Source organism: Vipera ursinii, assembly GCF_947247035.1.
Source record: "Vipera ursinii genome assembly, chromosome: 2".
NCBI lineage: Eukaryota > Metazoa > Chordata > Lepidosauria > Squamata > Viperidae > Vipera > Vipera ursinii.
Window position 1 is genome coordinate 179,432,925 of NC_139513.1, and position 13,762 is coordinate 179,446,686.

General features: G+C 42.6%; 2 protein-coding genes across 5 annotated transcripts in view; both read left to right on the forward strand.

Annotated features, from left to right (window-relative positions):
- The window catches only part of MCOLN1 (mucolipin TRP cation channel 1), a 49,524-nt gene extending 46,848 nt beyond the window's left edge, over nucleotides 1–2,676 (forward strand). For 2 of the 4 annotated variants that reach the window (XM_083354685.1, XM_083354687.1), the window contains 4 exons: nucleotides 11–133; nucleotides 511–717; nucleotides 1,715–1,845; nucleotides 2,085–2,676. In XM_083354685.1, the coding sequence (XP_083210811.1) occupies nucleotides 11–133; nucleotides 511–717; nucleotides 1,715–1,845; nucleotides 2,085–2,121 (498 nt within the window). In that variant the 3' untranslated portion in view covers nucleotides 2,122–2,676. Of the gene's footprint in view, nucleotides 1–10; nucleotides 291–510; nucleotides 718–1,714; nucleotides 1,851–2,084 lie in introns of those variants that run through there. The other 2 variants (XM_083354686.1, XR_014491460.1) reach the window with 2 other exon arrangements.
- Nucleotides 2,677–9,361: 6,685 nt separating this feature from the next.
- Nucleotides 9,362–13,762, forward strand: part of PNPLA6 (patatin like domain 6, lysophospholipase) — a 167,457-nt gene continuing 163,056 nt past the window's right edge. The window contains exons 1-2 of the mRNA XM_083354723.1: nucleotides 9,362–9,443; nucleotides 11,671–11,770. The gene's annotated coding sequence lies outside the window, so the exon portion shown is untranslated. The remainder of the gene's footprint in view (nucleotides 9,444–11,670; nucleotides 11,771–13,762) is intronic.

Genomic DNA, 13,762 nt, shown 5'->3' on the forward strand with positions numbered 1-13,762 from the left:
TGTCTTCTAGATTCTCATTGTTACCATGAGGGTTGCCCTACCCAATGTCATCCGCTTCTGTTGCTGTGTGGCAGTGATCTACCTGGGCTATTGCTTCTGTGGATGGATAGTCCTGGGTCCCTATCATGTCAAGGTAGGAGGAAATGCCAGGCATGAACAGAAGAGGCAGAAGTGAACCATTGATTAAAGTGCTGTTGTAATGCAACTCAAGCAATGGCATGTATCTTCCTTAGAAGAGGATGAGATTACTTTTATTTTGAAGACAGAAGTTTCTGAACCTTGAGCTACGGGTGGGTCTCTAATGCGTTCTTCTCCCTTCCATCCCAACACATTTCCCAGAGCAGTTGTGGGAAATTCACAGGAATAGAGAGAGGAGGAACTTTTTGCTGGCAGATGTTATTCTGCCTGTGACATATCACAATTGCAATATGCTCATTTTGCTTTTGCTGGATTGTGGTGTCTAGGTTTTAGACATCTTTTACAGATCTTTGTCTATTCTTTCGGTTTCAGTTCCGCTCGCTCTCAATGGTGTCTGAGTGCTTGTTCTCCCTCATCAATGGCGATGACATGTTTGTGACATTCGCTAGCATGCAGCAGAGCAGCTACTTGGTGTGGCTTTTCAGCCAACTGTACCTGTACACCTTCATCAGCCTTTTCATCTACATGGTGCTCAGCCTCTTCATTGCTCTTATCACTGGGTCCTATGAGACCATCAAGGTTAGTCTTGTTAGAAATTGCCTGTCCTATATAAAGGAAAAGGTAAAAGTTTCCCCTGTCCAGTCATGTCCAACTCTAGGGGGGCGGTGCTTATTTCCATTTCCTAGCCAAGGGAGCCAGTGTTGTCATTTCCATGGTCATAACTGTATGACTGTATTCCAGGGTGTATGGAATGGTTTCCCATTAAAGTGGTACCTATTTATCTACTCATATTTGCATGCTTTCAAACTGCTAGGTGGGCAGGAGCTGGGGTAAGTAACGGGAGTTTACTCCATTGTGCTGTGCTTGGATCTCGAACCTGGGCTGTCAGCTTTCCAGCGACAAGCTCAGTATGTTTAACCACTGAGCCACTGAGCCCCTTGCTAGTGCTATATACGAGGTAGAATTAAGCAGCTTTGCTCTGCATTCTAGGATGGAATCTTGTAGGTTTTTTTTATCACAAATATGAGAATCACAGCAGATACATTTTTTTCCTTTTCTAACTTTACTACCTTAATGAGAGAGATGGTATGAATACCTATAGTTCCAGAAGTGCCCTAATCACACAGATTGTTATCAGGGTGATGCCTATGAAGACTAACAGCTTATCATGGTATAGGGCAAGGGTAGGCAACTTCAGCTCTTTTATGACTCATGGACTTCAACTCCCAGAATTCCTGAGCCAGCTTGGCTGGCTCAGGAATTCTGGGAGTTGAAGTCCATGAGTCATAAAAGAGCCGAGGTTGCCTACCCCTGGTATAGGGAATGGCTTTGAGAGACGAGAGGAAGAGCTGCTAAGCAACAGTTATATAAGATGTATTTGAGCATGGCAGAATAAATGGGGGCATGGCAAATATCTTCCTAGTTTCTTGAACTGTAAAAGTGAGGGGAAGGTGATATGCTTTGAGACCTTACAATAACGATAGAGCTAGTATCCATTGTTTTGCTTCTTATCTGGACTACCTCGCAAAGCCACAGCTTAGCCACCCAAGTAACAATAACTTATTTCTCTTCTCAGCATCAGTGTGAGGGGGAAGCATCTGTCACTCAGCTCCATGCCTACATAGCTGAATGCAAAGACAGCCCCGAATCTGGCATGTTCCGCAAGGAAAGCAGTTCTTCATGTTCTATTTTCTGCTGCTGTGAACGGTAGGGTATGTAAGATAGATACCATGCCTGCCTTTGTTCCTATCAATTTAGGACTGGGTAATTTGGATTGCAAAGTACTGTGCTTATTCCAACAAAATCCAGCACTGAAAGACTCTTAAAGCCATGCAGTGGTTCACCTTAGAACCCTGGAATGCAAACAATGCTGGGGAGCTGGAAGCATGTTGTGTTCTTCACTGGGAAGAGGACAGAGTTTAATAGCTGTCTTGTTTCACTCACAGAAGCCCAATGCAGGAGAATGTGCTGGTGGTGAACTGAGAGCCTCATGGGAACAAAAGGGACTGTTTTGCTGCTTCCTGATGAACTGTCTGGGAGACAAAGAACCTGGAAATGGACTACAAGAAAGCAAACAGTGGTCTTTAATGGCAGACTTTGGAATATGATAGGTAGCAACTTGCAGTGTGAGCCCTATGTCTGTTCCCCACAGAGCTGTTGCAATAGCTCTCTGACTAACGATTCCTGGGGAGAGGGAGGAAGAATAGCTTTTTAAATAACTTCAGCCTTAGTTGGGCTGCATTAGACTTCATTGAAATCATTACAGTAGATCCCACTCTTCTCAAGTTGGATGAAACTAGGTTTGCAAAGCATTACCATGAGGAACACACAACTTTTAAAAAATATCTTAGTTTTAGAAGAAGAAAAAGGAATAACAAAAAGGACATGGCAGGAATAATCAAGGCAAAACCCTTGTGCTATCTCTTGGGATCCTTAAGTCACCCATGCTCCCACTGGGTGTCACTCCATTTGCTTCAGAAAGGACTAATCCAGTGGCATTATTCTTTAACATCCAAAGAAGTAAACTTCTCTCTAACACATTCTCATCTGATTGCTACCTGGCTGGTTCACAATGCTATAGAATGAACTGAAATTAATGAGCGGGGCTGAGAGGGATGGAAGCAGCTGTTAAAAATATGAAGCAAGATTTCTCCCATCTTTTCCTGTTCATGAGTGATACATGTAATTTCCATCTTAGTGGTATTCTGCTGGTCTCTGTAGTATTTCCAGGTATGTCATCTGTAGTGAGCATTGCTTGTTTTCTGTGATATTCTAGTCAATCAGTTCCTCTGAATTGCAATTTCTATGTATGAAGAATAGATTATGCTCAATAGAGAATAATGTGCTTGAACAGGAATATGAATAGGTAAAAAAGTTCAGCGGAACTGGAACAATCTTGGCTTCTAGTACTTCGTGGCAGAACATCTTGTATTATTCAGAAGAGGATGGTACTAGCTCAGGATTGGCAGCCTGGCATGGAAAAATTCTGTCAACCATTTGGTCATTTTTGTACACAATGCCAAAATGCAAATATTTTGCAGTGAGGTAATGAAGAGGCAATATCCATGTCACCATTAGAATGAGAGGCTGACCCTGCTCCTTAAGCGTATCAGAATTTGAACCAAAAACACTTCCTTGTTGTAGTGCCGAAGTGCCCCAGTGCACATCATCCCCTGGAATTCTCTCTGGTCTAGTTCTAATCCCCCCCTCCAATGACCCTCAAGGCTTGTCTCATCTGATAAAGTTGCTTTGAGCAGATAATATCATATGTGTACTATTTCATACTCAACTTTACAAAATAGCTCATGATCCAAAAGAAGCAGAAATTTAGGTTTTGCCCTGTTGGACTTTTATTACAGGGAAGGATTAATTACATCCTCCCACCACCGTATGTTCCTGTCTATTAAATAACAAGTTAGTTTTAAAAATTCAAGTGACCCAAATAATGTTAAATAAGGGCCAGTTGTTTTAAATTTAATACAACTGTAACAAAGAATAAAACATTAATTTGAATTTTTTCTGTTAGTATAATTTATGAAGTACAGTTCTGGACTATAAAAACCAGTTATTTATAGCCAACAGTATTATTCAAATAAATGAGAAAAACATGAAGAGGGCAAGCAATTTATTTTGTTTTTTCATCCTGAATCCTATGGATATTATCACTATTGCAGTAACAAATCTGTATATTTAATATCGAAAACCTAGCAACTGCAAAAGACCAGTTGGTTTTACAATGTTTATCCTGAAGTCTATTCTCCTATCCTGAACTCTATCCTGAGTCTATCTTGAAAATGGTGAATGAATGAATGTATTTATTTATTTATTTATTTATTTATTTATTTATTTATTTATTTATTTATTTATTTATTTTATTTATTTATTTATTAAATTTTTATACCGCCCTTCTCCCGAAGGATTCAGGGCAATAAATATTAAAAAACAAAATACAAAAGTTAAAAAACAATTAAATAATTTATGCCCAATATATACAAGAATAAAACCATATTAAAAAACCCAACCCCAAACCCATCAGACCAGGCCGGACTGCTCAAATAAATAGGTTTTTAGATCCCGCCGGAAGGAGCGAAGGTCGGGGGCCATCCGGAGCTCAACCGGCAAGTGGTTCCACAGGTCTGGCGCGCCCACAGAGAATGCCCTCCCCCTGGGGGCCACCAGTCAACATTCTCTGATCGGAGGCACCCTGAGGAGGCCCTCTCTGTGGGAGCGCACTGGACAGAGGGAGGTTGACGCCAGCAGCAGGTAAGTAGGTAACCACTGATGATGTTACCTAGTTTGGATAATGAAACAGCTGCAAGAAAACAACCAAGCTCTGAGGGAAGCACCAAGAACCTCTCAGAATCTCAAATTCCTATTCATTTATTTATTTATTTGATTTGTATACCGCCCTTCTCCCTAAGGACTCAGGGCGGTGAACAGTGAACATAAATAACAGAATGCACAAATAGTTATCTTAAAACAATAATTAAAACAGAACCCATCAGACCAGACCGGATTGCTTAAACAGATGTGTTTTTAGGTCGCGTCGGAAGGAGCGAAGGTCGGGAGCCATCCGGACCTGAACCGGTAAACGGTTCCATAGGTCAGGTGCGCTCACAGAGAACGCCCTCCCTCTGGGAGCTACCAGACGGCATTCTCTGAACAGCGGCACCCTTAGGAGGCCCTCTCTGTGGGAGTGTACTGGACGGAGGGACGTTGACGCTGGCAGCAGGTGATTCCTAAGGTACTCCGGACCCATGCCATGTAGGGCTTTGAAAACCATTACCAGCACCTTGAATTTTACCCGGAGGACAACTGGGAGCCAATGCAGTTCACGGAGTAGAGGTGTAACATGGGAGTATCGGGAGACTCCCAACACGACTCTCGCGGCTGCATTCTGTACCAGTTGGAGCCTCTGAGTGGTCCTCAAGGGCAGACCCATGTAAAGAGCATTGCAGTAGTCTAAATGAGAGGTCACAAGTGCATGAGTGACCGTACGTAGGGCATCTCGGTCTAGATAGGGCCGTAATTGGCGAACCAGGTGAACCTGGGCAAAGGCTCCCCTAGTCACAGCTGTTATGTGGTCTTCCAAGGAAAGCTGTGAATCTAAGAGGACTCCCAAGTTGCGAGCCCTATCTGTGGGGGGTAATAACTTACCCCCTATAGAAAGAGATGGAATGTTCTGAATATCTCGAGATGCCGGTACGTACAGCCACTCAGTCTTGTCGGGGTTGAGTTGAAGCCTGTTCTTCCCCATCCAGACCCGAACTGCTTCTAGGCAACGGGACATCACATCAAGGGCATCACTGAGGTGGTTTGGGGTCGAAATAAAAAGCTGAGTATCATCAGCGTACTGGTGATACCCGACTCCAAAACCACGAATGATCTCACCCAGCGGCTTCATGTAGATGTTGAACAGGAGAGGCGAGAGGACCGACCCCTGAGGGACTCCACAAGTGAGAGGCCTCGAGCTCGATCTCTGCCCTCCTGTTAATACCAACTGCGAGCGTCCCCTGAGATAGGAGGAGAACCACTGGAGAACCGTGCCTCCCACTCCCAATCCCCTGAGACGCTGCAGTAAGATACCATGGTCGATGGTATTCATGTGTTTGTTTGCACCAAGGACCCCTCATTTCAACTTTGAGCTCCAAATGTTTTCCTTTATTTATTGATTTGAGATTCTAGCATTCCATCTCTCTTATTGAAATTGTTAGGTAATCCTTTTTTTTTTACTTCAACCAGAGCCAGTTTGGTGTAGTGTTTAAGACCTCAGGCTAGAAACTGAGAGATGTAATTCTAGCCCTGCCTTAGGTGAAAGCCAACTGGGTGACACACTCTCTCAATCCTAGGAAACAGGCAGTGACAAACATTTCCAAAAAGCCTTTGCCAAGAATATTGCAGGGCCTAGTCGACAGTTACCAAAAATCAACACTGATTTGAAGGTACCAAATAAAAGTTATTATCCAAAAATGATTTGTGACAGGTTTCAATTAATAACTGCCATTCTGTTAATAGGCAGACGTCCCATGGCAGCTATTTTTATGTGTTTGTGTATCTCTTAAAATGTCAGAAATAACAAGGGAACCCTACGAGGATGTGTGCCACCTTTATTTTATTTTTTATTTTTATATTGTTTTTAACCGGTTGCTTTTGTGGGAAGAATACAGAGAAAGAAATATTTTGGGGAATATTAAAAAGGCAGAATATATTTCTCCAAAGGAACAATGGAGAAGATCTTTTACCCAGCTTTTTATTTCGACCCCAAACCACCCCAGTGATGCCCTCGACGTGATATCCCGTTGCCTGGAGGTGGTCCGGGTTTGGATGGGGAGAAACAGGCTTCGTCTCAATCCTGCCAAGACTGAGTGGCTGTGCATACCGGCATCTCAGACTAACCAATCTTTTCCATCGTTAACTATGGGGGGTGAGGTGTTACCCCCGGTTGATAGGGCCCGCAACTTGGGCGTCCTCCTGGATTCACGGCTCAGTTTGGAAGATCATATAGGAGCCGTGGCCAGGGGGGCTTTTGCCCAGGTTCGCCTGGTGCGCCAGTTACGGCCCTATCTGGACCGAGATGCCCTACGCACAGTCACCCATGCGCTTGTGACCTCCTGGCTAGACTACTGCAATGGTCTCTACATGGGGCTGCCCCTGAGGACCACTCGGAGGCTTCAGCTGGTGCAGAATGCAGCCGTGCGAGTTGTGATGGGAGTCTCCCGATACTCCCATGTAACACCTCTTCTCCGCCAGCTGCATTGTCTTCCAGTTGCCCTCCAGGTGAGATTCAAGGTGCTGGTGATGACCTATAAAGCCCTAAATGGCATGGGCCCGGATTATCTAAGGGAGCACCTGCTGCCAGCGTCAATTTCCCATCGTCCTGTGCGCTCCCACAGAAAGGGCCTCCTCAGGGTGCCATCGGTCAGAGAGTGTCGGCTGGCGGCCCCCAGGGGGAGGGCGTTCTCTGTGGGCACGCCAGCCCTGGAGGCGGTTCGGGTCTGGATGGGGAGGAACAGGCTTCGACTCAACCCTGACAAGACTGAGTGGCTGTGCGTACTGGCATCTCGGGACGTTCAGGACATCCCACCCCTCTCTATGGGGGGTGAGTTATTACCTCCTGTAGATAGGGCTCGCAACTTGGGAGTCCTCCTAGATTCACAGCTTTCCCTAGAAGACCATATAGTAGCTGTGACTAGGGGGGCCTTCGCCCAGGTCCGCCTGGTGCGCCAGTTGCGGCCCTATCTAGACCGGGATGCCTTACGTACGGTCACTCATGCGCTCGTGACCTCTCGTCTTGACTACTGCAACGCTCTCTACATGGGGCTACCCTTGAAGACCACCCGGAGGCTCCAACTGGTGCAGAATGCAGCCGCGAGAGTTGTTTTGGCAGTTTCCCGACACTCCCATGTCACACCTTTGCTCCGCGAGCTGCATTGGCTTCCAGTTGTCTTCCGGGTGAGGTTCAAGGTGTTAGTAATGACCTATAAAGCCCTACATGGCATGGGTCCGGAATACCTTGGAGAGCACCTGCGGCCGGCGTCAACTTCCCTCCGCCCAGTACGCTCCCACAGAGAGGGCCTCCTCAGGGTGCCACCGGTCAAAGAATGCCGACTGGTGGCCCCCAGGGGGAGGGCGTTCTCTGTGGGCGCACCGGATTTATGGAACCATCTTCCGGTCGAGCTCCAGATGGCGCCTGATCTCCGCTCCTTCCGGCGCGATCTTAAAACCCACCTTTTTGAACAAGCCGGCCTGACCTGATGGGATGGGGTTGGGTTTTATAAATTAACTTAACTTTTATTTTGTACTAATTTATTACGGGCACCATTGTTTAATTACTTTTAATAATTTTTAATTTTTGTATCTTGTTTTTATTATGTATTGCCCTGTTCACCGCCCTGAGTCCTTCGGGAGAAGGGCGGTATACTAAAAAATAAATAAATAAATAAATAAATAAATAAATAAATAAATAAATAAATAAATAAATAAATGGCAGAAACGTCTCCCTCCCCCCAGCCAGAAAACTCAGCAGAAACCAACTTTTAGAAATGCAGATGTAATAATCCATTCCGAAAGGTTAGAGCCAGGAAGCTAGAAGCTGATGAGATTAGGAAGACAAAGACCCCTAAAATCTACATACCCCACCCAAACTCTAAAAGACATGACGTTTGGGGACATAATAGGATTAAGCCACCAATACCAAAAGGACACACTCAGACTCAGGTCAAAGTAAATGACACAGGAAATACAAAGCCTCAGATAAGAACAGGAAACAACCTCAAGAGCCCAAGAAGGTATAAAAACCCACCACTCCCAGCTACACGTGGTCAGCTTTCCTAGAGCCATGCTTCTGTCTGGCTCTGCTCTTCAATAAACTACAATCTTCTTTCTAAAGTAGTCTCCATTTTGTTTATTCCCAACTTGGACTGGACCCTGATGAAGATTTTTCTTTCAACACTTTTTTGATTGTCCACTGTCCAGAGTCATAGCTTGAGATGGGAAACTATACAAATTGGATGAATAAATGATACTACTTTCAGGAAGCCCCTGAAAGTTGCTACAAAACAGCATTGGCTGAGTTTGCCTGGTACCCTTATAAAAAGCAGCCAAACCTAATGAAGCTCAGCATACCTGTCTTCGTCACTAGTTTATGGGTCAATGTGGTCAAATTACAGGAAATTGAACATAGACACAATTTTCCATATTTTCACACGATTCCATGGAGGTTAAATTTTCAAGGGAAGGAGGAGGTGCAGTATGCCAGAGAAAATGGTTGGCTAGGAAGGAATCATGGAAAAGTTTATCCTGCTCAAAATATATGCTCGATTATGCTATTGGGGAAAAAGGCTGCAGTATAGCCCAACGTGCCGATCAGCAGAAAGATCCCTTAAGCAGCTTGCCCTTCCTAGGATAGAAGCGCTAAGAGATCGAAAGACTTCAGCTATGTTATTGTCGCTGAAATCTTCACCATTTCCTTCCTTTCTTTTTCCGGGAGGCATGAGTTTATCAGAAGCATCCCTTTTATAAAGGCGAGATGTGCAGCAGGGTAAAAAGGCGAAGCCGCTACAGAGACTTAAGCTTTGTATCCCTCCCGATCCTCGATCTGCGCATCTTCGTTCCGCTGCTGGGTTGGAAAAATCGCCCGTGAGCGAGTTGCACAGCAACCGGTTCGCAAGCTGCAGGCACCGGTGGTGGTGACGCAGCTTAACTGCGTCATTTTCCAGGCGCCGCTGGGGTTGGAGATGGGCAGAGGGAGGCATGGCGTTTCAGAGGGCAGTCTGGCTGGTCGGAGTTGCGATTGCTATCAATAGGTGAGTGAGCGGGAAGAAAGAGAATAGGAGGGAGGGAGGCAGATAGGACACTTCATTAACATTGTCAGACCTACATCGCGCACTTGTTATAAGGGATAAGAGTGTCTCTGAGTATGCGTAGAGTGTATCTTTCGTTTATCAGTTAGAAAAACCTGGACTTTTTAAATATGGACAAAACAGAAAGGCATGATGGATGGCTTGAGACAGCTTCTATTATTAGAAATTAAAATTAAGGAAGCAGAAATTAGAGAATAAGGACTTTTCGGGGCAAAAGTTGAGCTGTGTAGGACAAGATATTATATCAACCAGCAGGACTAAATCAGAAAAGTAGCTATAAAATTTCAGGTATCAAGAACATTGTATTTATCCACCTCACACCACCATCCCGGTAGTCATATTTTTTCATTATTGCTCTATATAAATCTAATAAAATCTAAAATCTAAATCTAATCCCTTTTTGCTATATATTTGTGATCCGGTGGACAGGAGATGTGTTAATAAATTACCTTTTGATTTGGACAAATTTGGATTGTTATCTATTCTGGGTGGGGCTAAGACAGGCTCCTTAGTATTTTATTTATCTACTATACTTCTTGTAAATATATGCTAGATGCTGTATACAATATCGAAGTGTTGTAATTTATAATTTAGAACTTAAAGTTAAAAAAAGAAAGATGACACTAAGCACATCAAAGGCATCTACAGAATGGGAACAGCCAGAAGAAGGAGGTCAGTTCTGTTAAAGGGAATATCTTTTAATAAGTGTTTGAGCCCTCCTGAAGGGAACTAATCTGGGCCATTGGGGAGGAAAGTGAAGCTAAGGCAACAAAACCAAGGTTGGAACAGAGATTTGGGGATGATGGTAAATAAACCCCAGTACAGGACAAGACAGGTTTCTGACTCCTATCAGGTGTCTCAAGCTGACCAAAGGCAGCCTCCTTCTGCAGTTGAGTTGGTCTCATAGGAAGGGGGGGGGAAGAGAGAGAGTGATTAAGAGAGTGAGACCATGCAGAACTTAGAATAAAAAATAGTATTTAAAACAGGGACAGATATTTTAAGCAACTGGAATTGCTTAACTGCCTGGATCTTTGCCAGCAAGATGTTTTCCACTCAGCTAAGATCATGGTCATTTCTTTGCAAATCTAGGTATCATTAACATGAATTAGCTTTTACTTTCTTGTTAAAGACCAGGTTTGATTCTTTGATATCCTAATAGGTTTTAATGGAGAATGGTAGAGAGAATGTATTTATTTATTTATTTATTTATTTATTTATTTATTTATTTATTTATTTTATTAATGGGACTTATATCCCGCCCTATCTCCCGAGGGACTCAGGGCGGCTAACAACAACAAAACTTAAAGGTCTCTGTACAGTAAATTAAAATTTAAAATTGAAATAAATTAAAATAAATTAAAGAATAGAGTTAAAATTGTCATATCAGCCTTGTTTTGGTAGATTTGGGGAATAAACAATCTTGCCTGAGCTCAAAAGTTGAGATTAGACCTGATTTATATCTCTAGGAAAATACCAGAAGATCAGGAGATCTGTAACTGTAGGCTAGACTGAGATGTCAAAAATGCCGTGACGAATCATTTCTGTATGCTAAGATGATTATTTGGGTTTGTCGACTAGCAGCTGAACTTGATGTAGAGAAAACTTTACCTTTTCTATGTAGGGATTTGTGAAATAGATTTTCAAGATCTATAAACAAAATTCACACTGAGAAGACCACCAGAGTCCTGTTCTTTATTCTGTGTTCAGTGATCAAGGGGTATAATGATAACTGCCAAATATGGTAAATAAGAAGAGAAAACACCACTGAGCAATCAGATGTATATGCTCCAAGCAGGAAGTATGCCTATTATAAACTTCAGGCTCTTTTTACATTTATTACCTGATTTTTAATTCTGTGTTGTTGTTTGTTCCATTTAATTATGTCCAATTCTTGGAGACTGCCTAGATAGGTCCCTGCAGTTTTCTTGGCAAGATTTCAAATGTGGTTTGCCATTGCCTCCAGAGAGAAGTGACTGGCTCAAGTTCACCCAGCTGGCTTTGTGCCTAAGGTGGGACTAGAACTCACTCTCTAGCCTGATGCCCTACCCACGATACGAAACTGGCTCTCTTCTTTTATAAAGTGTTAAATAATTATTTGGTCTTTACATACATAATCTGAAATAATTGTATAAACTAGTTATGAATTTCTTGCTTGTTTTACATAATTTAGTCTCCTTCCACTGGTCCTAGGGAGAGGAAAGAATCCTTGGAGTTTGGTGATTTTGCTGAGCATTACTCATATGCTTTGAAGCCTGCTCTGCCACTTTAAGGCAAGTACATATTCAAATGAAAGCTGAGATTCTCAAAATGTTTTCACTATCTAATCCATTGCCCTCTATTTTATTTATTTCGATTTATATACCGCCTTTTTCCCGAGGGACTCAGGGCGGTTTACAGGGCAAATTAAAACAATACAATATATATACAGGTTAAAATAAAATAAAATTAAATAGCCCCAAAATAATTAAAAATTAAAACCTTAACCCAAAAACCCTCAGTCCAGATGACTCTGGAACTGAAATACTACTAGTTTTGTCATATCATTTTTCTAGAAATAGTTGTTTTTGTCCTGATACACTTTGCTTCGACTGCTTCAAAAGTGATTTGTACTTAAAACACTTCTGGAAGGTTAAAAATAGCTGTTTCAAATGTAGAATAGAACTAATTTGAAATGCTTTGCCCTCTATTACCTAGTGCCAATGAGCAGAAATTGTAGGAAATACATTTTGGCTAAATATATAGAGAGAAGCCTCTTAACTATGTGAGCTATTTAAACATAGAATAGATTTCCTAAAATACACAGGTGAATGGCCATTTTTTGGTTATGTATTGCATTTTAAATCCTGTGTGAAGTACACAGGCTAGATTTAACAACATTCTGTTCTCCTCCAACCTTATAATACCAAACCACACCATGACTTTTGAAAGAGGAACTATGTATGGAACTTGAAGGTGATAAATTATATCAACTAATATTATTAAAAGATACCAGAAAATTAAATTATAGAAGTTTGAGTGGTTTTATTTCTTCAGTGAACATTCTTCTTTAGGAGGACAGTGCTCTTCCCATGGAATACAGATTAAACAAGAATAGGGGAGAGCACAGCTGGTGTTTTCCCCATACACTTGACTGTATCCATTACATAGGATGGCTTTCATCCAAGACTGATAAAGTTGCTTATTGCAGTCCCAGAGCTTCCTCTTATTTCTACAACTGGCATTTTAGCTCTGTTGCTTTCCAAAACAGGCTTTCCATTACTAACTAGTTTTTGATTTAGCTCTATGGACAGGAAAAATTGTAATACTGGTAGGTTTTATAACCTGTTCTGTATTCTGCAGCCTTTTAGCAACTTCAGAATCATTCATAATAAAGCTTGTCGAGTGATCCTGAATGTATTCAAACAGCTTTGATGGGTTGTTGTACAAACTGTGCGATATTATCCCCTGCAAAAAACTAATTAATAACATACTGAGTGATAGGTCCTTTCAGATAATGGGGAACAACATAAGTAAGATAAGAAGAGTGAATAACAGCCTCCCCCAAGGCTCTGTAATGGCACCTACACTATTCAATTTATATATCAGATATGCCAGCATCAAGGGAACACAAATTTGGACACACAGATGATTTGGACATAGCTGTGCAAGAAAAAAGCATGGAAGTGGCTTACAGCCTCTTACCCAAAGATTTTAAAATCTTGGGAAACAGCTAGAGAATACGGTGGCAAAAAATAATACTAGGAACAACATACTTCAGAAATTATGTGGAACTAAATGGGGAGCTTCACCCTCAGGTCATCAACACTAGGTTGGACTACTCTGCAGCAGAATAGTGTGATCCCTATATGGCTTAACGGCTACCATACTACTAAATTAGACACCACACTCAATGACACCACTCCAACTTGCTTCATATACTGTGTTTCTCAAAAAAATAAGACCTGGTATTTTTTTTTCTTCCAAAAGAAGCACCAGGTCTTATTTTTTTTGGGGGGGGGGGGCGGCAGTGTCTTTTCCATGGTCTCACCTTGCAGCGGCGGCACCAACAGCCACACCCAGTCAGCCCACTTCTTCTGTGGCTGAAGGAAATGCCTCTGCAGCTGAGAATGAAGCTCCAGATTGATGCACATGGCGCCCCTCCCTGGCCTGCATTTCGCCATCAGAGGCCTTTACAGAAGGCTTCTGACAACGAAATGCAGGCCGGGGTGTACTGCAGAATAAGTGAGCTGGTAAGGCAGGTGTCGATTCATGGGAGGCCTGGC